At 38.1% G+C, this 27,452-nt stretch overlaps 2 protein-coding genes across 6 annotated transcripts in view; both read right to left on the reverse strand.

The window, feature by feature from the left end:
- Window positions 1-4,994, reverse strand: part of TTC39A (tetratricopeptide repeat domain 39A) — a 43,851-nt gene extending 38,857 nt beyond the window's left edge. For both annotated transcript variants that reach the window (XM_030455659.1, XM_030455658.1), the window contains exon 1: window positions 4,747-4,994. In XM_030455659.1, the coding sequence (XP_030311519.1) occupies window positions 4,747-4,787 (41 nt within the window). In that variant the 5' untranslated portion in view covers window positions 4,788-4,994. The remainder of the gene's footprint in view (window positions 1-4,746) is intronic.
- A 3,548-nt stretch (window positions 4,995-8,542) lies between these two features.
- The window catches only part of EPS15 (epidermal growth factor receptor pathway substrate 15), a 44,894-nt gene continuing 25,984 nt past the window's right edge, over window positions 8,543-27,452 (reverse strand). Inside the window, exons 14-26 of one of the 4 annotated variants that reach the window (XM_030455035.1) lie at window positions 24,650-24,811; window positions 23,850-24,047; window positions 21,808-22,005; window positions 21,186-21,263; window positions 20,773-20,863; window positions 19,456-19,491; window positions 18,460-18,596; window positions 17,681-17,750; window positions 16,485-16,561; window positions 15,824-15,986; window positions 13,113-13,291; window positions 12,513-12,549; window positions 11,149-11,240 (exon numbers count right to left, since the gene is read on the reverse strand). In XM_030455035.1, coding sequence (XP_030310895.1) covers window positions 11,230-11,240; window positions 12,513-12,549; window positions 13,113-13,291; window positions 15,824-15,986; window positions 16,485-16,561; window positions 17,681-17,750; window positions 18,460-18,596; window positions 19,456-19,491; window positions 20,773-20,863; window positions 21,186-21,263; window positions 21,808-22,005; window positions 23,850-24,047; window positions 24,650-24,811 — 1,437 coding nt within the window. In that variant the 3' untranslated portion in view covers window positions 11,149-11,229. Of the gene's footprint in view, window positions 11,241-12,512; window positions 12,550-13,112; window positions 13,292-15,823; window positions 15,987-16,484; window positions 16,562-17,680; window positions 17,751-18,459; window positions 18,597-19,455; window positions 19,492-20,772; window positions 20,864-21,185; window positions 21,264-21,807; window positions 22,006-23,849; window positions 24,048-24,649; window positions 24,812-27,452 lie in introns of all 4 variants that reach the window. The other 3 variants (XM_030455034.1, XM_030455032.1, XM_030455036.1) reach the window with 3 other exon arrangements.

The raw sequence follows: 27,452 nt of genomic DNA on the forward strand, positions 1-27,452 counted from the left end.
CTTTAAAAGTGAAGAACCATGGCCAAAACCATGGAAGTTACCATATTTCTGTGTAAATTTGACTGTGAGCATGATATTGACTGGCCTCTTACTCTAAGTTTGCAGCACAGATGCTTTATGATTTGTCATTGGGTTTCACAGATTTCATTAAAGATAAAAGATGATTAAAGAGATTTAGAGAGAGTGGCTTCTAGCCACATCATCAGAAAAAAAAGTAATAAAGTGGAACTGGAAGAAGGTAACTCTCACATACCTAAAGCAGCTTCATTTTTACTGAAGAGAAAGTAGTAGTAAAATGATATTGCTCCTTACGAACACTGTGCCACTTGGGCTACCGAAGCTTCATCAGTGACAACCCTTCAAACCATTCACAGATGTGAGGAGGACCCCTAAGCACATTTAAAAGTCTGAGTTTCAGTTAAACTTTACAACAGAAAAAAACCACATCTGGAAACACCTCCAACTTCTGAATACAACCTTGCCTGCTGACAGCCAACCCACCGTGTCCAACCAATACTGCTCCTGACACCCAGCTCTCCCTCTCATTCCATGTTTTCCAAATACATCCACTGATGACAAAAATCCTTGCCATGCCACCACTGTCTGTCCCCAAAATCATCAATAATCACAGAGACTTTACCAGATACCACAACACACCTGGGGTTCTTTTCTTCAGCCTTTTCAAGTTTCCCAAGTCATTCCTGAAGGGATGACCACTTTTTTCCTTGATAGATGACTGCTTTGAGCAAAACAATGTAACTCACTGAAAAAATTTACACATTCAAAGAAAATAAACGGCACATCACTTCGGAAGAATCCTTCTCCTTTTTTGCAAACATTTCCAAAGCTCCATGAGATCTGAAATTATCTCAGATGAATGGCTCTCTCATTACCATGAAAAGGAGAGCCATTGAGCAGTTCTCACAAGGATTGGTTACTATTCAGTTTTCAGAAAATACAGAAACCTCTCCTTTGAAAGTTAATGCAAGAAAATTAATTCCACTCTATCCTTCCATGCTCTATGTGTCTAGCTAGTTATACCTCAGCATTTATCTTCTTGTGTTCCTGAACATATTTTTGGCCTGTGCCAAAGACTCCTCGGTGCAATTATTTTTAAGGACAAAGCAACTGGAAAAGTTTCAAGATTCACCTTCTCCCAGTATTCTGCACAGAGACACAACAGTGATGCAATTCTGGAATTCAGACGATCTTAGTCAGTAGCCCAAGCTTTATCTGGAGTAGACACAGTTTATCTTTGAGGTTAACTCAGCTCTGAAACCACAGAGTTCTTGACGCCTCCGAGGGGCTTTTGTTAAAGATACTGAAGCTTTTGACCTTTTTGTTTCAGAGAAAGCTTACAAAACAAAGGATTGTGGCAAAGTGAGCAGAACAAAGTTCAGGGAACCCACCCGGCAGACTTGGGTTCTGCCCCTGCTTCCACCGCTGTTTAACTTGCACCGAGCAGGATCTAGGCTGCATTACATTCATAGTTCTCATCCTGTATCTGAATGTGCAAACAGTGCAATAAATTCATTAAGATAGGTTCGCTCAGACAAATAAGAGGTATTAGTGGCATTTTTGCAAGTTTCTTTTCCGTGTTGCACTGCCACGACTGCTCACAGAGTGCTAAGTGCACCATTGTGGGTGATTATCCCCACTCAGGAAAACTGCCTGTATCACAGAGAAAGAAAAAAAAATACACAAAGTCGAAAAATAATGTATATGTTTTGCTCTGGGAAATTATAAAATATCAGCCCTAGCAACCTGGAACTGCAAGAACCGATTGGAATGTGCCCAGAAAAAATTAGCTCACCCAGGGTCAAAATTAAAACGAAGTAAATTATCTCTAGCACTAAAGGAATTGACAGGAACACTGCAATTAAGCGTAGATTTTCATCAGGCATCAGCCTCGACTGATGCTTAGCAAGTTTTAACAGCTCTTTTTCAATTCAAATGCTCTACAATCTTTGTCACCTCTAAAGACAGATGTGGTTTTATCATGCTTTTTTTTGTTTTCTGAATACTTTTAAGGCCTACTGACAACCTTACAATACCTGTTTGTTCTTTTCCCAATGTCCTCTTAACTTCTCACAGCTTTACTGGCTCAATTTTTAAGGGTCTAACCCTAATCATACCAATCAACTAATGAGAAATCAGCAGCAGCTGCACATAACCATGGTCTTGGATGGCCTTGTGCACATACAGGCTCCCAGCAAAGAAAATAAAGCATTAAGCAAAATGCAAGCTCACGTCTGACACGTTCACAGTGAGAATCCAGGCAAAATCATTAAGATTGGTATTTTAAGAACTACAAGATCAGGGTAGAGGGGTGCCTGATTTCTGAAGTCGGTGAGAATTCAGGGAGTGATGTTCTGCAATTTTCCCTTTTGCTTAGATTCTCCATTAACTTAAACTTAATAAGAATGAGTGCTAGGTCACAAAATAGTTACCTAGGCATCCTTGCTTCAGTGTTTTGTAAAGTTTCATTTGTACTTTTATACATGCTGACTTACACTTCATTTTCAGCCTTCAGCATGGTGACAAACACGGAAGGGATAAAATACACATTTTGGCCCCAAAGGCGTTTTCCTACAGTATTTGCTGTGAGATGAAATGTTGCTTGTTTTGATATTTTGTTTGGTTTGGAGATTTTTTTGCATGAAATTATGCAAAGCATTTTTAAAATAAATGACTGTAATAAGTTTCGCTGAAACTTAAAGATAAATAATCATGGTTTTGTTTAAATTCCGTTGCTGAGCAGTTTCTTAGGTTCTCATAAAAAGTTGCTTTGCCTTTAATCATTGCTTGACATGAAATTTCAGGTTATGTTTCCCTGAGAGCTTCCAAAAGACTTGGTATTTCAGAAGCCATCTGGTAACTATTTCTCACAGTACCTTGACCAATAACAATGCCACTTTCTCTCAAATTAAAATGCAAGCACAGCACTTTAATACACCTTTAGAATGCTCTTGAACCTACCTACTAAATCAATACTCAAGAACAGAAGTACTAGTTGCAAGTTTTCTTGGCACTCAGTATTTTCAAAGCCATTGCAGAAAGTCATTCTTAGGAACAACGGCTTCAAGAAGCAAACTATCTGAAAGGTTTTTTCCAAACAAGATGATTCTATGACTCTATTCCCCCCATTTTAGAGTGCAAAAACAACACTAAGCTAGCTACGGGAGGATTAAAAAAAAAAAAAAAAAAAAAAAAAGCCAAAACATGGTAAAGCAGTTGAACAAGGCTATTACTAACACAGGTCTCATTCTGGATCATCAGCAGGGCTAAGAGGCTCTGTAGTTTTTAATCCTATGGGACTTTGCTGCTTTCAGAGTCCCTATCCCAACTACCTCCACTCTCTGTAATAACTGCTAATATATATGCCATTAAAAAATGAGCTCCACTGTGTAGCTTACCTAATTTAAAACCCAGGAAACGTTTTCCATCATGGTTTCAGCAGATGATAAAAGGTTTTGGGCTGCTTGGAATCCAGGGAAAGCATGAAGGCAAAGACAGAGCAAAACTCCTGGCATGTCACCAGGAGAAGACCCTTTACCACTCTTCAAAGCAAAAAAATGGTTCCCTGACCTCCCAAACAGCTGCACTCTTCAAGGTTTCTACTCCAGCGCAGGTTATAAAGCAGATTATTTCGAAAATCTCTCAACCAGGGTCTCCACGGAAGAGGCCTTTAATGTAGCCATGCCTTAACTTTACCCTGCCGTCATCACCGGGGAAGAATGTTATTTGCACACTGATTCAGCAGTTGAGGAAACAACTCGCTCAACACGCACACACACAAGAAGTTTTATGTATTTTAGGGGCAGTGGGAGCGCACACGCGGAACGCAGCAAGGGAAGTCATCCACCTGCAGCTCGTTCATCGAGGTGAGGACGAAGGCATCGAGTTACCGGGTAATTAACGTCGAGGGGGCACTGTCAGGGCGAGCTGCAAGCTGTGCAAACAGGAGCTGAAGGAAAAGGTCTTCCAAGCTCTTCCACAGACTTCACAGACATGACACTACTCTTGAGTAACACTTCGGACACTCAAGTTAATTTGCATGTCACTACCGAAGGGCTGCAGCACCGGTGCGCAATTAGTTCAAGATAATGCTTTTCTCCAAGGAAAGAATAACGCAAAAATCAAGCGAACCCCCCCACATACGCACAAAACACAACTAGACCCTAAACAATAAAACATGGGACCCCCTAAAAGTACAAAGTCAGTTTCTGCCCCTTCCGTGCCTGCGTTCAAGTCGGTAACCGGACACGCAGGTGAACGGAGTCCTTTGCCCAAAAGCTGCGTGGCGTGTGGTGACAGAAAAAGGCGGGCCCGGTACCAGCCTGGGCAGCGCCTGCCCGGTGGTCCCGGCCTGCACCGGGCCGGACCGGCCCTAAGCCCAGAGCGAGGAGGGGACGAGGTGGGGGGAAAGCAGTAGCTCCCCTTATCCCGTCGGGAATCATTCCCACAGCTCACAAATCCTATTCACGGGCTTCGGACCGAGACGGGCTGCTTAGCCAGGCAAGGTCCCGCCATCGCCTCCCGATCTCCTGCGAGCATACCCTCGGTTTTGGGCGGTACCGGGACGGGTTATCCCACCGCCCCTGTCCCTCTTTCCCCCCCCAGGACGGAGCGTTCCCAAAGCCTCAGGGGAGGCAGTGCTGATCCCAAGGGACCGCCCAACCGGAGGCTACAGAATAATGGCGGGAGAGACCCGGCTGCCCCCCCCACCCCTCCTCAGCCCCGTACCGGGCTCCGCCGCTCCCGCTGTGGGCTGCGCGGGAGTCCATGGAGGCGTCACCGAGAGCGTTCCCGGCTCCAGAAGCTGTGGGAAGGGAGGCCGGGGCCGAGAAGCGGTGGTGATGGTGGTGTTGCTGGTGTTGCTGCTGCTATTCCCCGGGGCGGGCACCAGCCGCAGCCACCTCGCATGGTGTGAAGCGGCGGCAGCGCGGAGCCTCAGCGCATGTTCGGGCCGGGCCGGGCCGGGCCCGGGCGGAGGGGCCGCCCCCGCAGGTGAGCGGCTGCGGCAGCGCCCGCCCCTCCGACGGCAGAGATCGGGGTCTAGAGGGGGGGAGTCGGGTCCCTCAGGAGAGATAGGGGAATGAACGCGGTGTTTGGGGACACGGAGGGAGCTGGAGGTGTCACTGGGTGCCAGAGCAGTGCTCGGGGCCCTCCTCAGCAGCTGTGGGGAGGGAGGGAGAGAAGCCCGCGGCAGCAGCACCTGAAACCATGCGTGGTTGTGGAGTGCTGGAATTAAGAGTGATTAATTCCTCTTGAGGGGAAAAAAATAAATGCCAAGAGGAGGAAGGTTTAACTCGTCTTTAACCAAATTTTAAAGTAGCCAACACTCTCCAGCGGCTTGCTCCCAAGAAAGGGGTTTGCCTCTGCCCCCAAACCCAGAGCTACAGTTGCCTCTGGTATCAAAATGGTACCAGCCAGAGGAGGAACACCCCACAGTGCTTACATTTCAAATTTGCCAGGTCAAAACCGAATTATTTAAAATACAGAGTTAAAAAAAACAGATCTAAACTAATTGAAATTACAAATAGATACACAATATTGAAAAAAAAAATGGTTTAATTTTGCCATCACGTATATTACAATCCTGCCAAACCCTGCTGCTTCAGGGTTACAGGGATAACAGTTCAGAAGAGATTAGCAAAAGAAAGGAGGTTGTGGGAGGAAATGAACAGGAAGAAGGCAAAAGGTATACACAGCTGAGGGAGTGGCAGGACAAACAGAAGGACTGGGTTGACATAGAGAAACAATGGGCACATTAATGAGAACAGTGGGCGGATAAGGTTAAAAAAAGAACGAATTTATTAGCTGCACACCGACAATGTGGTTCGTGATGTGCAGAAGCAGAGGGAGGCGGTGGGGCTGCCTCATGCTCCAGCGCACAGGGTGCTGAGGTTTGGAGAGAGAGAAAGCTGAGACAGCTGAAGAGATTGCACTTGAGCAATTTGAGCTTGATCCTTTAGCCTGACAACAGGCAGAAATTCATGATTGTCCGTCCTAGCTACATCAAACATTTTAGATTAATAAGGGGTGTCATAAGGAGTGGTGAGGAGCACCTTTAAGGAGGTATTTTTATCGATGCGAAACCACATTTTTCAGCACGAATTACCTGTTACATGCACTTAGTTTTTTGGGTTTTTTTTTAACTGCAAAGCTTGTATGTTCCAGCTCACAACTTTCCTAATGGTGATATTTACCAGGTAGTTCTGCACTGTAGACACATCCCATTTTCAATAGGTAGTTACATTTAACCTAAAGAACATTTTCCAGTAATCACCACACTGTGTATTCTGAATTGGTTTTTCATCTTTTAGGGATTCTGTGTTGCAGGGAAAAATATAGTTAAAAAAGCTAAAACAGGACAAATTTGCATCACTAGCTTTGACCAACACCACTAGATCATAGGTTGGACGGGATGACCTTGGAGGTCTCTTCCAACCTTAACATTCTGTGATTCTTTTACTACAGTCTGAATTATTGTATGCTCATGAACAGTTTGTGCTTTTAATATCTGACAGTGGTCTCCACAGAATCAATACTGACTCTGTCCACACAGGAAAATCAGTCTGAGTCAGAAGATCAGGATGAATCCTTTATGAATCCTCGGGCACTGTCAGATACAAACCTGAAAAATCTGTCAGTTTGCAGAAAATGCTTCAAGGCTTTGTTGCTGGACAATGGGAGCTGTAACAGACCTCTGAAGTCAAAGGTAAGAATTTCACCCTGCATTATCAGCAAACTAAACCCTCGAGAAAATATGTAATTGAAAGCAGCACTTTTTAAAATTCTTAATCTATTTCCAGTTATTTTTATAGTTCTGGGGTGCAACTGGCTGCTCATGCTTAACAGAGAAAACACCTTATAACATCTCTCCTGCCTATAGGATACACACAAGTAGAATGGGATAAAATTCCTTTTACTCTGCACAAGATTGTCTTTTCAAATTACAGCAGTTACCTAAGGCACTATCAGACCCATTGTTCCTTAGAAAACAGGAAACAGATTAGCATTAAGAAGTGGTTTGTCCAAAATCATTTAATACATTAGCAAGAGATAACAAGAAACAACACCCTGACCTCTTGAATACACATCCAAACAATGCAGCATTTTACCCTTCTATCAGCTAGCTTTAAATCTAATGCTTTTTATTTCAGTTTAAGATTCAAGCTCCTACCTGCTCCAGATCTCCCAACTTTAGCACAACAGAAAATTCTGAGCATTTGGAGCAATGCAGCTGGCATTATTTTTGATATTATTTTTTATATTTTTTTGATATTCATGTTTCTTTAATCAGATTATAGATGAAAACAACTTCTGTTTCAGAGTATTATCGACCCAGACTTGATGGCTTGTCACCTGACAAATTAAAATTTCCTTCCCATCTTCTCTGGGTTGACGTAGGCCAAAATGTACTGCAAACCCACAAAACCCCACAACAAGCATTTCTCATACTCTATCAGTCTATCAGCACAAAGGAAAGGTGTTTTTACTTCCCATCCCCTCCCAGCTTTTCTCCACAGAAGGAATTCCTTAACTTTGTATCATCTTCCCTTCCTGCATAGGTGCTGAGTTACAGCTCTGCAATGAATGCAGTTTTCTTCATTTTAGCCTCAGCTCCCTGGAAGCAGAAGTATTTTAGATGCTTTGGTGGGATGACTCTGACCAGCACTACAAACCCCAATGGTATCATTAAGGCAGAAAGATGTGAAGACCATTTGGTTGTTGCTCTAAGGCTTAGGTACTATGAATTTGGGAAGTCTGTTTCTCTCTCTCCCCAACCAGTAGTTGCACCCTTAGCCACCATTTCAGAGATTTGTTTTGCTTCCCTGTCCTCTCCCACCTTTAAATTTTAATACCTACCCCTTGCTGCCAACAAGAAAGGTAAAACACAAATTATTCTGCAGAGTTCAAGAGGTCAGTGATGCTCACATAGGAAACTAAAGCTCCACTCCACCTACCAAAGGGTAAGTTTCGAATTTGGATGAAGAAAGATCCACAATTTGGGGCAATTAGTTTGGCTACTTCCAGTATGAATTGCTAACTATCTGCTTTTAATTTGACATTATCTCGTGTTTTATAATTGCACAAGGCAAACAATACCAAGGTAGAACACATCAGCTTTTCAATATTAAGCAGAAAGGGGTCAGAGTCTCTATCACACCAAGCTTCCTGGCTTAGAGTCCACTCTGCTGAAGCAGACAGCTTTCTAGAGTACTCCACTGAAAAGTCAGCACAGTATGTCATGTATGTATGAATTAAGCACCTTTATTGCCATTTTATTCCTTGTCAATGCTTCAAAGGGACACAGCAGACTTAGCATTAACTCCCACCAGAGTCTTCCAATAGTTTCTAATCAAGTTGCTTCAGAAAATTGCACTGGAAATGTAACTGTCAAGTGGCCAATCTGCCTGTTAGGCATCAGATCATCTCTTCAATCTTGTGAATGCAATAGGAACTTTTACATGACAGAACTTCATGGTATAGGAAGTCAGACAGTGAAAAGAGGGTATCCAGTTATTCAAGATGATTAGCACCATCTTCAGGTTTATTATAGAGTTAATTGCACACAATTCGCAGGGCAGACAGAGGGTAGAGAGCAGCATAATGAGAGGCTCACACACTCAAGATCAAAACTTGGCAAAGAATTTAAAAGGAAAAAAAAAGCCTGCAGGAGATTTCATATAGTCTCAAGAAATATGTGAATCTGATACAATTAATGATACCATGTTGCTTCCTCCAACTGATGTTCCATTAAAAGAAACTAAGTGAAGAGACTCGGGTCCACTTAATCGAGTATATTAAAATCCAGCACTACTTTAACAAAAGAACACACATAAATGGCTTCCAGAACTCCTAAACCTCTGACAAAGTCATCTACACCTTCACATAAAGGAGACATAATGCTAACAGATATGCTTAGAAGAATTATATATGCTGAGTCAAACTAAAGATCTCTTAATCCCTGTATGCTGACAGCAGCCAGCAGAGGATGCTTACATTCATTCATAGGTAAATCTTTTAGTGTCTAAACATTTGGGCTCTGCAACCCTTGTTCTGGTAAAAAAAACCTTGGACAAGAGTAGCCTGAGCTTTCTTTGAAGCTGCCACAACTCCCAGTGAAGCAACAGCTGAGATTACTCTGTGTTTTAGCTAACTTCAAGATTCAGGGAACTTCTTTCTCTGCAAATTAACCCATTCCTACTAGACTACAACTGGAACAGTTTCTTTTGTTTGCATTACATCTCAGTGTTGCTTTACAGCTCACTGCACCCTTTTGCAAAAATAGGCAAACAGTTCACACTTATGTACTTAAACTTTATTTCTTCATAATTACAGGCTATTGTTAGAATTTTTAAACAAAAGGGAATTCTATAAATAGAGGCTAATCCCACCCAAACAAGTCTTTTTTTTTTTAAAAAAAACAAACAAACAAACCAAAACAGTTAAAACTTCATAAAGTAATGCCATTTAACTCACAGCAGTGGTTTGTTGGTAGTCTGAGTAAAAGTACTGTAAGTCAAGAGTCAGTAACATGAAATGTAACATCAAATGACTCAAAACTTTAAATTCCATAAAGGAAAGCAGGAATATATATATAATATATACATATAACATTGTGTTGGTCCACTGAGTATACATTTTTAACAAAAGATAAGAAACTATGTAATCCAGTTAAGCATATGACTTGCAAGATTAGTGTACACTCGTAACAAAGATGTATAGATAAGTTATAACTATTTAATACTTGCAAAATTTTAAATTACTTTTTTTTGAGCAGGTGTTTAAATGCCCATTTCCCAGTGCAAAAGAAAATCCATCCCAGTCAGGTTACCTGTTTTTCCTTTAAAATTGAAAACTACCCTCAAACTCCTGCAACAGCAGCATTGATAATTTGTGGGAAGAGCTTAAATATACTGAAGCATGGCTGAGTTCTCCCCTTTCCATCCCCCAGTGCTGCGTGTTGGAACACTTCAATTCCCTCAACAGAAATACCACAGGTTAAAAGTGCAAGGAAAAAAAAAATAAATCTCTTTTGATGTTTATGCTGCTGCCATTCGTTTTTCCTTAGGGCAAAAAGATTATTCATTTTGGAATTATTTTAATGAAACCAATTCTCCAGAATCGAGTTGTTTCAGAATGAAACAATAAGTTATTTTCATTAAGTTATTTTCATTAACATTCTATCAATCCTACTCTGACTCAGTGACCATAAAGAAATAATTCAGTTTAAGGTGCAACTATCAGTTGGCATTCAATAAATTACATTACAGAAAACAACTGTGGTCAAAAAAAGAAAAAAAAAAAAAGACTACCTGTTTTTTCTTTATACTCTCAATCCTATTTCAAATTGAATTTACTATCCTGCCAGTTCAGCTGTGTATTTCACAGGCAAAAGTGGCTCAAATAGCAGTGGGGTCTCTAATTTGACAGTCCTCTTGGCCAAACAACAAATGCACATGAATCTTCAACTTAACTGCTTTATAAAACAAAACAGGTCTGAAAACCTATGACCATGCAAGAAAAGCATTAAAGTTCCAGAAAGACAAACTCTTTCTGACTTAAGACTCCATGAAGATTGCTATTTCAAATCCAGATGCTGAATCTTCAATGAAGAGAAAAATCTACAGGCATACATTTAAAATAAAGCACTCCACAACTCTGGCATTACTAAAATCTCTTAGGTGGATAAAAGCTTTCAAATGACTGACTGCTTGATGGGAGACAGTCAGCCATGGCAGAATAATTGCTATATTCACTTCAGGCTCACTTACCAACTGCTGAAAGATTACAGTCAAACTACAATCTTACAGTCTGCATTTTAAACTGATTTGCTTACACCTGGGAAAAGTACTTTGTTCTCCTGAAAACATGAAAGAAATTGAATGTTAAACTTAAAAGTTATTCAAACAATAACCAAAAGGATTGAACTTAGCAAAAACATTCACTACACTTTCAGAAACTGAAAACTTTTCATAGTTTCTTTTATATTATGTATCATCTGAGTAACATTTAAATAGGTTAGGTCTTCAGGAAAAGGGACAAAACAGTTGATGTAAGACAGAATCTTATTCTAAACTTCATGCTTCTGATATTTCAGATTTACTGAGTGCAATAGCCAGTTCCAAGTCTTCTTGCTCTTGCTGTTTCACTCTTGCCAATCTTTCTTTCTCTTCTCTCTCACTTTCCCTCTTAGCCCATTCAATCATGTCTTCCTCAGTGGAATACTGCATTTTTAAAAGAAAAAATAAACCAGATTAATAATACAGTGATAACCAATATTAGTACCAAGCCCTTGGTTTAAGGGACAATTACAGTTTAAAAAAATTTCTATAATTCTAGTATTAAACAATTACTTGCTTTTTAATTTTAATACACTTGTAACTATTATCTTATGTTTACCTATTAAGAACTGCTTAGAAGCCATCCAATTGATGCATATTTATGCATTATGCTATGTTTCAAAATTCAATATAAAGCTTAAAAAAGTTATGAGTAGAAAGTGCTATAATTTAAATTCAGACTATTCTGGATGAAAAACAATCTTAACATGAAAATTTTAATGAATCAGGAAAACATTCTGCAAAATACACTCCTATGCATATGGTGGAACATCCTGATTTCCTCTACTTATATTAGGGATAATTTTTCCAGATGACAATGACTGCAAAAATTAGAATGAATGTTTTTAATTGTGCAGAGGAATAAGACTTCTGCAAAGAAACAGCAGAATAATAAGGTAACTGTACAGTTAGAAGCCTGGTATAGAAAATGGTCAATGTGATACAACAGAAAGAAAACAGCAAAAAACAAAAGAACAGGTTTTTTTCCATGTATATTGATATGAACAGAATGTGAATTCAATTTCTGTGGTACTACTTATAAATGAGAGACAGTTAAGGAAATTAAACCTAATAAAATACAGAAGATTTTGCTCAAGTTTGTTTCTAGTCAGCATGCAGAAAAGGCAAGAGGAAGGTGAAGCCCATGTTTTCATCCATGTCCCAGAGCTAAGTCTGACAGGATTATCAGAATATACCCCAGCAGTTTATGCTTTGAGCTGCTTCTTTGGGAAATACATGTAGAAAAGCTTGAGGTTTTGTCATAGTTCAAGTGTTTTCAATAAATGAAGCTGGGAAAAAACTTTTTTCTTCATAAAGATAATTAACATGTTTGCTTCTTCCTCCACATTTCACATTCTCTCCTTCAAACTGGCTTCTCAGTAACAGTGATAATTCCTGAAATGCTATTATTATCATGCTACAAGACACATCAACCAGTGCAAGTCAATTCTGAAAGCCTGCCAATCCTCAGTTTATTTCAATCAAGCACATAGTTTATTAGGCCTAAAAATAATTTAAAAAAAAGCAGTATGATCATGATACTGTAAATGCAAATTGCATTTAACAGGTATCAAGCTTCAAAGTGAGATGATGCCTTTCAAAACTCCTACTTGCAAAAGCTCAAAAGAAAAAAAAAAAATATAGGCATGCACAAACCTTTAGATTTGCTTCTACTGCTTGGACACCACGACTTCTATGAGATGGATTCTGGTTATAAAGAGACACTCACTACTTTTTACTTCATTGTATGTAAATCTGGAATCTCCTAGCCATTCAAAACTCATCAAATTATATTTCATTAATGTACATTGTTAGGAGGCTGGTTATCAATATTTCAGTACATTGAAATGATGACCAAACAGCTCAGTGACAGCTAAATTAAATCACACCTTTTGTTTTACTTTTAATTGAGGAGTGATCAGTGTTTGGTATAGTTAAATAATTTAGATGTGCTGCATGCTCTGATAAAATGGATAATCTCTAGAACAGATATGTCCTATTTTCTAAAAGCTAGGAGGCTTCCATGAAAAAAAAATACAAAAACAATGCTATTTAAACAATAACTAGAATATTTTGCAGTACTTTGTTTTAGGACAGCCTCAGTGGTAAATTAATTGCAAATTCAGTTTTATCTGGAAATCATATCCCTTTTGTAGATGGGATATGTTTTAATATTTTAAATTAGACTGAAGACTTCAGTGTGAACAAGTCAAAGCTGTCATTATACTGAAACAAATGTAAAAAGTGTTTACTCACAGTACTGAAGTTTGCAAAATTGTTGGGGTCAGCCTCTTTACTGATGCTTGTAGGAGCAAATGGATCACAGAATAGATCTGCTTCTTGTTCTTTGGGAATGTCTGGGGTGGGGAAAGGCTGAAATGGATCTCTTGGTTTAAAGGAATCTGAAGAGTCTATTTGATTGATAGGTCTTTTCCCTTAGATTAAAATGAATTTAAAGTGAATTTAAGATAGCAGGTAATAAGATGGCAAAAATAGTTTTTCTTTAAAAAATAAAAAAATAAAAAAACCCAAAACCCAAAAAAACCCAACAAATTCAGAAGCTTCTTGGAATGCAACTTCCTCTAGTAAACTAGTGGAGCTGGAAAGACTTCAGAGGAAGGGTTGTCAATTTTAAAAATGAGGCTATGGTCCACAGTCTCCTTAACAGTAACCAGGTGAAAAAGGAACATGTCTGTTAATGCTTCAAGACAAAGTACAAAGTTATGTACTCACTGACTATTCTGGAAAGAAAATTTCCTACAGTTTTGACCCCCTATGGTATTAGCACAGTAATTTTTACTTCTGCCTATCCACTGTCCATGATAATTCCAGAAAGGCTTTTTTAATATGATCCAAACAAATAGTATCACGATTTCATTCAGAGACCAGAAATACATTTTTAAGTCTTCAAAACACCACATCCTCTCACTATGCTAACATCTGGGACTTCTCTAGTTTATAAACTAAAAGAAGTAGGGAGAATGATAACAAGCAATCACAGGCTTAACCATTTTGTTCATCCTTGCCTATGTAGCTACAGAATCAGGAACAATCCCCCATTTATCTTCTATTTTTCAGCTTAACCCCAGCCAGCTTTCAACACCACTGAGGATATCAACCCAAATACTTCCAAGAACAGTTGAGCTGAATTTCATCCCACCAATTCTCTCCATTTGCTACTGCTTACAGAAAAGGTTTCATTGCTGTTTCCTGATCTCAACCAGTGGGTTCTGCTTAAAACTTGCTTCTATTGCCATTTTAAACTACAGAACCAAAGCAAACTGCTTACTAGTTTGTATATCACTGTTGCAAGTTTCTCTGGAAATTCTTTCATAGACCAAAAAAAAAGAGATTCTAATCTGGCAATGATTTAGAGAGTACCCTCCAGAAACATGATTCACTTAGCTCCCAGATAACCTTGCCATGATGGTTCTCATTCACTGATGATGTTCTATTACTGGCAAACAATGCATGTCTGTTTCTTGAATAACATGGGAGAAGCAGCTTCAAAATGGTATAATAAAATTCAGGGAATTTTATTTTGACATGGGAAGGATTAGGAATAGCAAGAAAATTAGATTCACAATCTCCAAATCTGCCAAAAAAGAATTTATGCAACAGATTTAAGAGGAAAGCAAAGAGCCCTTCTATACACTTAACAGTACTGTAACAAATTCAGAGTAAGATTTTGAGGCTTTTATTTGAAAAAGCACTCCCTTGTTTTGAAACAGAGCAAGGGAGTAATTAAAAAACAAATACACTTAAATATTTCCATTTAAAAAATTTCTCTTAGGAAAATAACTTATTGGGAATGGTTATCAAGATAATCACAGTATCATTTTTAACATGTGCAAATTAAAAGAGGCCATTTCTCTTGTCATCTATTGACAGGGCTGCTGCTGTTCTGCCACTAGAAGCTTGCATTTTAAAAGTGGATCTGTAAACCACATCGGAGCCATTCCCAAACAAAGAAGTCAGAAATCCATTTTTTGTTTTAAATAAGGATTTAAATTACCATCACTTAACATTTCAACTGCTTCAGTGTTACTGACAATGAAACTGATTACTTGCAAGGTATGAGCATGAACCAGATCTCACGTGAACATCAGAAATTAAATAGCTGAGTTTAAGCTTTAGTATTAATACTTTTACATTTACTGTGTTCCCTTCTAAAACACGTTTAAGTTTCACACTACAGTTTTCCAAAACATTTTTAAGATTAACCCAAATAGTGTGATAGTTAAGGAACAATGAAGTAGTTTCTTAAACACAGGACAGAAGTTTTATAAAGAATACTAGTACTGTATTTTCCAATCTATGCAAAAAAAAAATACTGACAACAGGGAGTCTCTTGTAACACGGGCTCGTTGCAACCACAAGAAGGTGTTGTTATCTTTGATAATCATGACCTTTGGCAGAAAGCAGGGTGGTCATGGAGAATACCAGAAAATTCAGAGATCAGTGAAGAGAAAACAACACAGGAAACTTGCATTTATTATTATAACATTGTCTCAGTTTACTACTACAGACCTCTGGCAAGGCCACCTGGAAAAAGTTTACCTGAAAACCCAAGACAGTAATTTAACTCAATTTATTTTGCATTAAAACAAGAGGTTTTGCTCTAGATAAAGCACACTGAATTCTCACTTTAAGCTTAGCTTAATGCAAAATTCACAATATATCACATTAGCAACCATATGGCTTGCTGCTATGCTATGTTTTTGCACATAACCATAATAACTAATTTTTTTTCCTGTTTTCTAAAACCTCTCTTCAAAAAAACAAACTATGATCCCAAACACCATGCAGAACTTTTTACTCCAAGGAAACCAGAAGAGATCAGGAACAGGCTTGATTTTTGATCATCCATTCTAAATTCAGACACTTCACAATCCCCTCATAATTACTGTCCCACTGCCAATATTGAAGCAATTAATTGTTGACAACATCTCAGAATAAGCTCTTACCAGGTGGTGGTGGGCAGGGCCTTGTAGGAGTTCCTGTTTTAGGGGGCAGTGCAGGAGGAACATCCTCATTTTTAGCTGGTGGTTCCTCAAATAAGTTTTTAGTTATGATCACACTGTTGACAGAACCTGATGTGGAAGAGCTGAAGGGATCCTCGTTGTTGGCCTTCAGCAAAGAAAACAGCAATATACACATTTTCAGTGCAATTCTACTATAATCTCCCTTCTTTTCAATGATGTATTTATTTAGAACTGAAAGTTTGGACCAAGACAAAAAGAAAACATTTTTGTTTGCTGTTATCATCCACATACATCCAGGAAATTCAAATTAAAAATTGAACAGTTGGTGTTTACAGGAATACAAAGTTGAATGCAGTTACACATGGCAAAAGTGTAAACTACTTTTGCTGTTAAACTCAAGAAATTAAAAAAATAGTTACATCATCACTTCAAATATAGAGATAAAGCCACAAAAATTACATTGATCTCTTCACAGTGGACCTGCAGGACAATTTACTGTCAAGATCTCTTTTCCAAGGATGTCAGCTATTACAAATTTTTAGTTGTGGCAAAACTAACAAACTGTTGGTATAGAGATTTAGCTATGCCTTGTCACTGTAGAGGTTCATAACAGTTTCTGTGAGTGGCAAAAGCTTCATATTACCTTTGTCAGAGTGCTGAAGTCAGCAAAGCCACTTCCAAAGGAGTCATTTCCAAACAGAGAGGCAAAGGGGTCTGCAGCTAAATGCACACACATCAAGCAAACAGAATGAAATAAGTTCAATGCAAAAGACTGAAAAAAATCCTACAACAGAAGAGCAACTGCTACATGTTTACCAGCAGACACTGTTTAAAGTGAAGTATTTTATGAGGTGGGCACTTAATTAATTAGCTTTTACAAAAACTCCAAGTGGCAGCTATCAATTAAGAATAATAGTTCTCTTGAACAGGGAGTAATTATAAAGAAATAATGGTATTCTACATTTTAAAAAGTTAAATTCCATTGAGAGGATACAAAAACCCCATACTACTGTATGTTCTGCTAAGATATATGGATGTTTTTTGTGTGTGTACACCCATAAATCTACATACACAAATATATATGAACATAACAAGGGCTCATTTCTGACTGTAGGGCTCCATAATATCTAAACCCCATCTCAATCCAATTTAACAGTACCCTTTCATTCTTGTGTGCCTCAAAACATGTAAAACCACCTATTCTATAAAGCAAGAAGTGCACTGTCTTTACTAATACTCACTTCTGCATCTCTAAAAAATGCCATTTTCTTCCTACCATTAAGGTGAACAGATCTACACTCCCATGAATTCAAGTTTTGGACTACCACCTGTCAGTCCAACCTGAGAAAACAGGATACTCAGGTCTTCCCTAAATCATCTTTAGTCCTCAGGTGAGAGTATGACAGCAAAGCAAAAGGAGAAAACTTTAACAGAAGTAGTTATTGTTCCCCACATCTCCTCTCATCCTACAAAGTTATCTTCTATATTAGTTCAGAAATTAACATGACATCTGTAAAAACAATGCTAATGAGAAGCCATAAACCATTCATATAGTCCTCACACTTAGAGCAGGGTATTTCACCAGTTTCAGGTAAGGCAGAGGAACATTTTGGCAGAATCATTCTTCAGTGATATGCAAGACTGAGACAGTTTTGTGCAATAAAAATATCTCCCCTGCAAGCCTGCACCTTATGCCATACTTTTTAGTAAAATTCAGCAAACTTAGGAAATCCCTAAAATGCTCCACCACAAATTCAGTTAAAAAAAACAGAAACAAAAATAAGCAAAAGCAAACAAAAATAAAAGCCAAGAAGTCTGATGTCTATAATCGAATTTTACCTTGATCATTTGATGTAATCACAGTTGTTCCACCAGGAGCAAAAGGATCATTCTTCTTCAATATCTCTGTCTAAAATAAAAAAAAAATTCCATTGGTGGAAAATTTGTTTTTCATCTTGAAGATCCCTCACTCTAAAAATACAACCATGATCTATTTTAGTTTAGGAGTTTTAAGATAAAATATTTTGGAAGCAGATTTTTTCAGCCTCAGTAAACAAATCTGCTACCAGAAGCTCCTCAGAACAGTGATTGATAATTTCAAAAAATGGAAAAAAGTACATGATGTGCAACATCCTTTGTAACCATTAACATAAAATTTAGGAATATCTATCACTCAGATTTCTACAATCAGAACCATCTTCATGAAGATATAACTACAAGACATCAACACCATCAAGTTGAGGTAAAATATTTATTGATCCTGTAAGCCCTGGAGGCAAAATTCCAAGTGTCTCCAGATGAGATTAATCTTGGATTTCTTTCAATGTTGAGGAAGTTCCATCAGCTACCAACAGAGCTCAGTTCACTATTCTCAAATGTTTTGATCTGTGGAGCAATGAAACTCCACACCAAAACATTTTAAAAAATGCTTTTATTTTTACTTCTATTTAATCTGTGACTCTTTCTAGAAAATAGGACACAAAAGGAAAGACAGAGCCATGGGGTAAATTGTATCATTCACTACACAATTTCTAAATATCTGCTTTTCAAGAGGTGTCCAAATACACAAAATGGGTTATTTTGTCCAAAACTTATACAAGGTATGCTACCAAACTTACTGTGTTGTTATTACTGCTGTCTGCAGTGTTAAATGGATCAGTGCCAGCAGTTGCAAAGGGATCAGTGGAGGATTGTTTGAAAAAACAGTCAGCTGCAAAAGGATCTGAGCCTTTGAAGGGATCACCACCAAAGGGATCTAAAAAGTAAAAGTTTCATTAACATTTCTGCTAGCTTTACTTAGCTCAATGTCCTAAGAACTAAATATTTTATTGCTTCTTCATACTGCAAGAAGGTGACACATTTAAGACTGAAGATCTTTCATCTGTGAATAATTTGTATTCTGGAACTCAAAACATTAACCAAGCCAACATTTTCTGTACATCATGAAAACTTTGGATAGTGCAAAAGGTTCTGTTCCAGAATCATCTCAGCATTCAGGTTCTTTAACCAAACCCCCTGAAACTGAAGCATTTACAAGTCCTAATATTTCTCAGAACAATCCTACCCTCCTCTCCTTCACACCCTAAACACAACTGATGTTTTATTTGGCACTTGGTCCATAATGCTATTTTGCTAAAGCCTTCCCTACCATTCACCTTGTTTTTCTGTCACCAGTAACTCCACTCAGAAACAAGCAAATAATGCATGACAGTGCCTATAGAGCCAGTCTATATAGACACTCCTCATCTTTTTCAGTATTTAGTTCTAAAGAAAGTTGGTAAGGTAAAAAAGCCTTTAAAAGAGACTACAGTCCTAATTCACTGCATGCAAGGCAAGCAGCAGGAGTTTGGGGCCTTCTGTTCACCACCTTCACAGACTTAAATCCCAACTAAGGATGCTTCCAACAGCAAGAAGTTGACTGGCAACGGGCCCCTCTGAAAATCCTTAGAACAAGAGGCCAGCTGCTTCTGTTCCATATCTATCTATCCTACAGTGACTTTTTTGGGTCATTTCTACCTTTCTTATGCTGAAAGCAGCAACACTTTTCCCCACATATTCTTTTAGTATGAATCATTTAGAAGTACAAACACTTTAGAAGTTACCAAGTTACTTACCAATTTTCCCAAAAGGGTCATCTTTGAAGGGATCACCTGTTTATTTAAAAAAAAAAAAAGTTACTGGTCATAAAGCACATACTTGAAGTCTTTTGGATACGAAGTCATTTCTATGTCTAGAATTTAACAACCCTCACACAGAAGAATATTTTCACTATTTTCAGTAGAATGATAAGTGCTAGCATTAGAAAAAGCAAATACTAATCAAGTTGTTCACTATCAGCATGAAACACACAAGAGCAGCAATCTCAAAGATGCTTTTGTCTGTAAACACCCACATTATGCAGCATTTGCCAGGCCAACCACTGATAACTGAGTCCCAGGTCTGTTTAATTCTCATGGGTGTCTTCAGGTAGCTCTGAAGTGTTAATTCCTGTACTGGGTGACTGGAACCAATTTCATCAGTTGTACTTCCTCATCTACATCCAAGAGACAGATGTTCTGTCTATTATCTGAACATCCTCAGCAAACAAAGCTCAGAAGGTTGGCTACTAACAGAGAGACCTTTTTCCTCTAAAAAAAAAAATGTCCTGATGTGCTGTGAGTAGAATCACTTCAACATAAACAAATACCAAGCAGTTTCTACACAGAAACATTCAAGCTGTTTTAAATCAGTTTAATTTATTCATTAAAAGTATTAAATCTGCACTGACATTTCTCTCAGTAGTCAAGTGATCTGAAATAAATTTAGCTTATTTTCCTTTTGAAGTGATATGAGCTCAATTGATCAGACCATGCTGATTCTGAAAGCCTGTAAGATCATGTTAATGTGGCTGAAAACATCTGCTTCAGCAGCTAAGCCAAATTAACTCCCTCCAAGTGACTCCATATAGACAGTTCACTTCTTCCAACATAAAAGAAAAAAATAAAACCAGAACAACAGCATTCGTCAGTGGCAAGTTCTTAAAATAAAGTATAGCACTTCCACAAGATAAGCAGATGGTGCAGTTCCACATCACCTTTTTCTGAGTGCCAAACTCACCAAAAGTAGGCCACAGCCATTCATTCTCAACCACCCACACCCTTCCTGCACCACAGCTCCCTGAACCCCCATTTGATCTCTTTGTGGATCTGTGCAGCACACAGAGGTATGAGAGTGGTGAGGGAAAGGTGAAATTTTCACAGTTAATTAGAAAGTCCAGATGAAAGAAGGAAAAAAACACTCTGGAAACTCTCATTTCCATTTTGTAATGCTAGTGGCTCCACACTCCTGTCACTCCCAACACCTTCACATTTATTCCATGAAGAGCAGTCCCAAGGTGAAGATGAGTCTGAGGTGTTCATACAATACCTGCCCACAGAGGAAAGTTTACTTACTGCCAACAAAAGGGTCAGACTGGAAGAACTCTAAGCTGGCTTCAGAAACTAGATCAGGCAATGGATGAGATTCAGCATCAAACGGATCTTCCTGGGCAATGCAAAAGTGGAGAAAGGTATTAAATTTTTAAGACTTACCTGACTGAAAACATTTGTGTTACTTTGTGTTACCATTTAGTAGCTTCTTAGAGATAAAAAAATCCCATAGCCAGCTAGAATTTTACATAATTCATGACTGGACATCCAAAACATTTCTCAACAGCCACCTGCCTGCTACATGAGATGACAAGTAAAATGAGTAAAAAGTGACAGTTTCATTTCCCTTTTGCTCTATGACCATGATGCAAGCCTCAAACAGCTTAACTACAATTTTTAAACTTACTTTTTTCTCCCCCAGATCTGAGCAAACTCACCTTTTTGGGAATAGCTGCAGCTGGAGTCTCTTTCTCCTCTTCCACAACAGAGGCTGTTGTTTCAGGACTATTCCTTACCTACATAAAGGTAAAAGAAATTAATTATAAATTAGCAAATAGAAGACTACACAATATAATTTTAATTCTTAAATAGCTAAAAGAATATACTTCAAGGGATTCATACTTCTTATAGAACATACTGAAATGTTCCATAAATCCTGAAAAAGTTTTAAAAAAAAATCTTTTAGAGTCTACTGGGACATAAAGAGGGACATTCAAATAACACATCTTTAGATTTGGTGTTCTATTCCTTATTCCATTCTTGTTGCACCAACTGGAGACAGCTGCTCTCCTTTATAGCTAATTCTACTATGCAATTTAGGATATTTTGCTTTGGGAACAAATACAGAAAAACTGTTAATGCCACTTTCCAGCCAAGCTGAAATTTCTTCTTCCTGTGCTTAGCAGCTTTCAGATTGCTGCAACACAGTGCCTCACAGTAACACCCTGAAATTTGACTTGTGCAAGTGTTTAAATACATTATCAATCTTGATACATTCTTAACTTATTCCAGCATCACAGCTGCATTGCATCACGATCAAGCAGGCAAAACACTACTCACTGGAGAGACGCTGTTTGTTTGTTCATCTTCTGCTATGCTTTCCCTTTCAGCATTCTCATTAAGGTTAGCAGTTTCACTGCTGCTGTTGCTAAGACTAGAATGATCCACAGTCCCATTAACAAGTGTATTATGTGGCTGAGAGTGCCAACTAAATTGGTTGTTCCCCAATTCTTTCAGCTCAAGAAGTTTTGTCTGCACCTGTAGATAGAAATAAACAGATATGCATCAGCATGGCAGTACACAGAAGCCAGTATATCACCATCCCCTCTTAAATCTAAGCTACAATTCTCACTTTCAAAAGCAAATATAAACCCCACATCATTTCAAAGAGAGAAAAGTCTGACATAGAAGAGATACAATTTAATTGAAGGACAGACCTGAGAATCTGCTCCTGCCAAGGAAGCAGACAGCATCACAGACAACATCAAGAGTTGTTGCTCTATTTCTATTCAAACTCTTAGGAGTTGTAAAGCTTTCAGGGTCTTTTTGTTTGGCTGGTTTTGTTTGTTGTTGTTTTGTTTGAGTTTTTTGGGAGCAGAGTGGCTGCTGCTTGTTTATTGTTTTCTTTTTTAAATTATGTATTTGCAATTGCCTTGAACTCCAAATGAAAAAGCCTGCTTTATCAGAACTCTCATCTTCCCAGAAAGAAAATTACAACCTCATTATTTTCTTCCACAGGACCTTTGAATTCTACAAAATCCACAGTATATTTTCCTAAACAGCTTATTCTATATTTTTTCAGCACTATGCTTAATGCAGTGTCTCACAGCAAACAGTCACAACCAACCTGACAGTTATGAAGGAATCTTTGAATTTCACAGATATCAGAGAAGGATGAACATAGTTCAGATATTTCAGTGTGTAAACCCCCCTGACTTTTGCTAGAGCTCAGTCACCTCATAGAATTTTCATTGGCTTGCCCATGTCACAAGTCAGATAGCAGCAAAGAGGACATCAGATACCTTTCAGATACACTGACCTCAGACTTGTCTAAAGCATCAAAGCACCAAAATTCATTATTTGTGAGCCAGGATACATTATCTGTTCATTGCAAGTACCTCTTGCTCATATACTAATATTGAAACAGCACAACCTTCTCTCTACCCGTGATGAAACAATGGAAAATCCATTTACTTCTTCTTTTCTAAACCTCAAAGCCAGATTTAAAAATTAAGTTATAAGGCTCTTCAGTAGAGCAAAATGTGAACACTAGCAGTGGAAATAGTAAGACAAAAAAATTAAGTCAGAAATTATTTATGTAAAATGGCAGACCCCAAAGTCAGCCCTTCCTACAGTTCAAAATTAATAGGAAGCCTTTTTGTTTTGTTTTTAATTTGATAATGATGAGACTGATTTACATATTAGATAGCTGGCAAGACAAAGAAGAATGATGAGGAAAGAGTGTGCAAGCTAATGCATAACTGAAGTAATAATAAACCCCTGATTACAGGTAAGAGCTGAAAAGTGCTGCTTTAATCTAAAAGGAGACATCTCAAAGCACAGTTCTGTGCTTAAAAACCCGTGCACCTTTGCTTCTCAATATCTAGTGTCAAGCCAATTTATTCTTACATTCACCTTACTTTCTTTCTTCAATAATGCACTAAGTAAATGTTAGCAATTTTATACCAACTTCACATTAATAAAAGAAGAGTGAGAGCTTGCCCCAGGCCATAGCTGAGCAAGAAAGCTTAAATAACTATATTGGATATATAGAATTTAACATGCATTATCCATCTTTCATTCATTACAGGAAGCCAAATTATTGATGATGAATAATAAATTAATCCCTTTTTATTAAGAAACTTGAGAAAAAAATCATGGAGTGTATCTTAAGTTACTTGAGTCAGCCTTTAAGAATACCAACAACTACTAGCACATAACATATGTGAGTATCAATATGTTGATGGCACAATCAACTAAAAAAAACAAACCAAAACACCTTCACCTTTCCCTTCCCTCCCCTTCCAAAAAAATACACTAAAGGTTGTCAGCTAAAAAATAAAATATGATTGTTTGTTTATTTGTTTTTCACACTGCCTTACTGAATTGATTTCCTGTTGTGAATCCTGCAGATGTTGCTGTAGAGGTCCCAGCTGTGCTCTCCCAGATTCTAAGCAATGCTCAAGCTCTGCAGTTTCTTGCTGCAGGCGACTCAGCTCCTCTTGAGCTTTGGTCAGTTCATCTTCATAGGCTGAAATCTTGGATTCCTGGCTTGTTATTTCAGCTTTCAGCATAGCAATCTAAAGCATGGGCAAATATTTCAAAGCCAGCTTAAAAAAAATAAACAACCACACACCTACAAACATATCCAAATACTATTATTTATGACCAGAAAAAGTAAAAACCTGAGAACTGTTGCAGATATTACATAAATCATTCCTGAATAAAAGGTTAATTCTGTATTGTTCTCAATAAGATCATAGTATTCTGGCAGTTCTCCTGATCAAAACAGTATTTCTAATACTGAAAATACCCTTTTAGATAAATAAATACTATAGCTTTATGTTGGAAAAAAAAATCTATGTGACCATAAGATGATTTTTTTTTAACCACTGAAAAATCAGTCCCAATAATTAGTGTTTCTCATTACACTAAGATTGCATTATAGTTTTGCATTATTTGTTAGCACTTAACCTTATTTGTGGGCACCCTGATATTAAATTAGGAGGTGACTGAACTAAGCCACATTATTTCCTGTTCTCTGCTAGTCACAAAACTTTAACACTTAGGCTGTTTATTCATTAAAAGTTTTTCTCCTGCCCCAACAACTGTAACACTACAAGGCTGAGTTCTTCAAAATGAGGCATTTCTTCTTCAAAGGGCTTTAACCACTGGACCTTACCATATGGGCTTCTTCTGCACACTTCTGCCTGATATCATTAAGTTGTTCTTCCAACTTGGCCTTCTGCTCATCAAGATCATTAAGAATTTCCTGGGCTTCCTGTTTCTGAGCTTGCAGCTTTTGCAGATGACTGCTCTCCCTCTTCACTTCATCTTGTAGATCCTGTAATAACACAGATTAGTTTTGCACTTGTTCCCTTTATCTTCCCAACCACTGAATCCCACAGTGAAAAACTGCAATACTCAGATTTCAAAGTATCAACAAATTATCTTTCCAAAGCTGGCATTTACACTGTCAGATAAGCAAGTATTCTCACATTCTAATACACAAAAAATAATCAGGTTATTTGCTATATCTTGAGCAGAAGAATCTCACTGAAATACTGAAGGTCATACATCAACACAGATTTTAAATATTTCACTTACAGGGAGGTTAGAGTTTCATTTGAACTTGTAAGTCATTGTTATTTGGGTGCCACATTGCCTCTCTCCTATGCTTGAGCAGGAACTTGTTTAAGCAACACAGTAAAGGGCCACAACAGAGCATTATTAACCCAAATGCACTCCCTTCTAGAGCATCTCTGCCTCTGAATTCACAAAAATAAGGCAAAAACTTATTTTCCATGCAGTACTGGTAAGAAACAGACATGCCATACACAATAATATGGCATTTTCTAATTTCTGAAACAGCAGTAAATATATACCTTGTGTTCTAAGTACATTAAGTAGCATTATATGATAATTAGTTCATATCTGAGCAAGAGGAATAGGTATGATTCAACAAACTGCAGAGATAACATTAATAAAAAGTCAAGAATTGTCGAAGTCAAGAGGAAGACATAATACAGGGAGATCAAAAAGGATGAATAAAAAGAAAAAGTATTAGATGAAAAGAAAGATTGCAGCCTTTCCAAGAAAATATGGTAATTGTAGGAAGAATCATGAGCAACAGTAAAAAGCAGAAATAAAAGAAAGTTAAGGATGGTAAGAAAACAAGCTGATGAGAATTTCTGATTAAATCATACATTCATGTGCTACTCTAAGGTAAGATATGCTGTCCTTTCTTAAGGGTGTTTTGTTTGGGATTTGTAGTTTGTGAGGGAGATAGTTTATTCACGTGTGCTAAAACTTCCAGATAATCAGGACAAAAAAGACAGATAAAAATAGAAGAGCATAGATGCATAGAATAGCAGTGAGATGCTAGGGAAATAAGTAACCTCGAGATAACTTGAGGACTACATATAGAAACAGCACAGATGCTTTTATGAACAAAAAACAACCTCCAAGCCCCAAAAAACTAAAACCAAAACCCCCAAATCACATCTGAAGTTCAGTAAAGGGCCTATGACTGATGTACAGCAGTCAGACCCAGTGAATTACTGGCTATTTCTGATCTATGAAAGAGAAACCAAGGCACATACAAGAAGCTATTACAGCAGCTACTGACTTGGGTAATTGGGGCACTCTTGATCCATTAATTTTTCACTCTGCTTTGAAATCAGAGTTCTGATACAGCTGACACTGAACACATGCAATGGGGGAAAATGTAACAGCTTCAAGAGATTTCAGACTCCTTTCTCTGAAAGGAAACAGGGATTCACATAGACACAAGCTAAATATAGATCCTCATCACTCTTGCTTCTGTTCCTTGAATCCCAATGTCTGTTCTAGGCACAGCAGCAGAGAGGCTCTGAAGAGACTTGACTAAGACTGATGGCTCCCAAAAGACAAAAGAGAAAAAAGCACCAAGAACAAGCACCAAAACCTAAACATATTCATATAACCACTTCAAAATCAAAGATTGGAGTGGATACAATACACAGAACTGGGATACATCTTCATGAAGTAAACCAGGATCCAATTAAGCTTTGATTTCCTACAACAACCTCAGCAGAGAAATATCATCTTAATGCTGAAGCACTGAATGAGATTATCCATGAAAACCACTAACATAAAACAAAAAAACAAACCACACACTAACATATAAATAACATAATAAAAATAGTATTTTTTGTGGTAGTAGTAATAAAAATGTATTAGATTTATCATCATTGTAACTCCCATGGATGAACTCCCATGCTAATGTATTGAAGGAGAAAAAAAAGTCTAGAGATCTGGATTTTTGGAGACAGACAGTGGATTTAATAGCTTGCTGGTCTGTGCTTCACCAAACAATGCATCTGTTAGGAACTGTTAAGCCTGAACAGCACAGGAAAGTTAAACTCCACTGACTTTCTAATGGCTTTTGTGCACTGCAATGAATAGTAGGGAAAATCCAATGATGAGTGAGATACTCAGCATAAATCTCTAAAACAACTCAGGCCAACAAGATCAAGAAGTAAAAAAACCAGAAAAATTCTGGACTAATTGGAAGGCAAACTTATCATAGAATCATAGAATCGGCTGGGTTGGAAGGGACCTCAGAGATCATCGAGTCCAACCCTTGAACCACCGCTGCAGTTACCAGACCATGGCACTGAGTGCCACATCCAGTCTCTTTTTAAATATCTCCAGGGATGGAGAATCCACTACTTCCCTGGGCAGCCCATTCCAATGCTGGATCACTCTCTCCGTAAAGAAATTCTTTCTAATATCTAACCTAAATTTCCCCTGGCACAACTTAAGACCCTGCCCTCTTGTCTTGTTGAAAGTCGTCTGGCAAAAGAGACCAACGTCCACCCGGTTACAACCTCCTTTCAGGTAGTTGTAGACAGCAATGAGGTCTCCCCTGAGCTGCCTCTTCTTTAGGCTGAACACCCCCAGCTCTCTCAGCCTCTCCTCATAGGGTCTGTTCCCAAAATACC

This window comes from Calypte anna, chromosome 8, assembly GCF_003957555.1.
Source record: "Calypte anna isolate BGI_N300 chromosome 8, bCalAnn1_v1.p, whole genome shotgun sequence".
Lineage (NCBI taxonomy): Eukaryota > Metazoa > Chordata > Aves > Apodiformes > Trochilidae > Calypte > Calypte anna.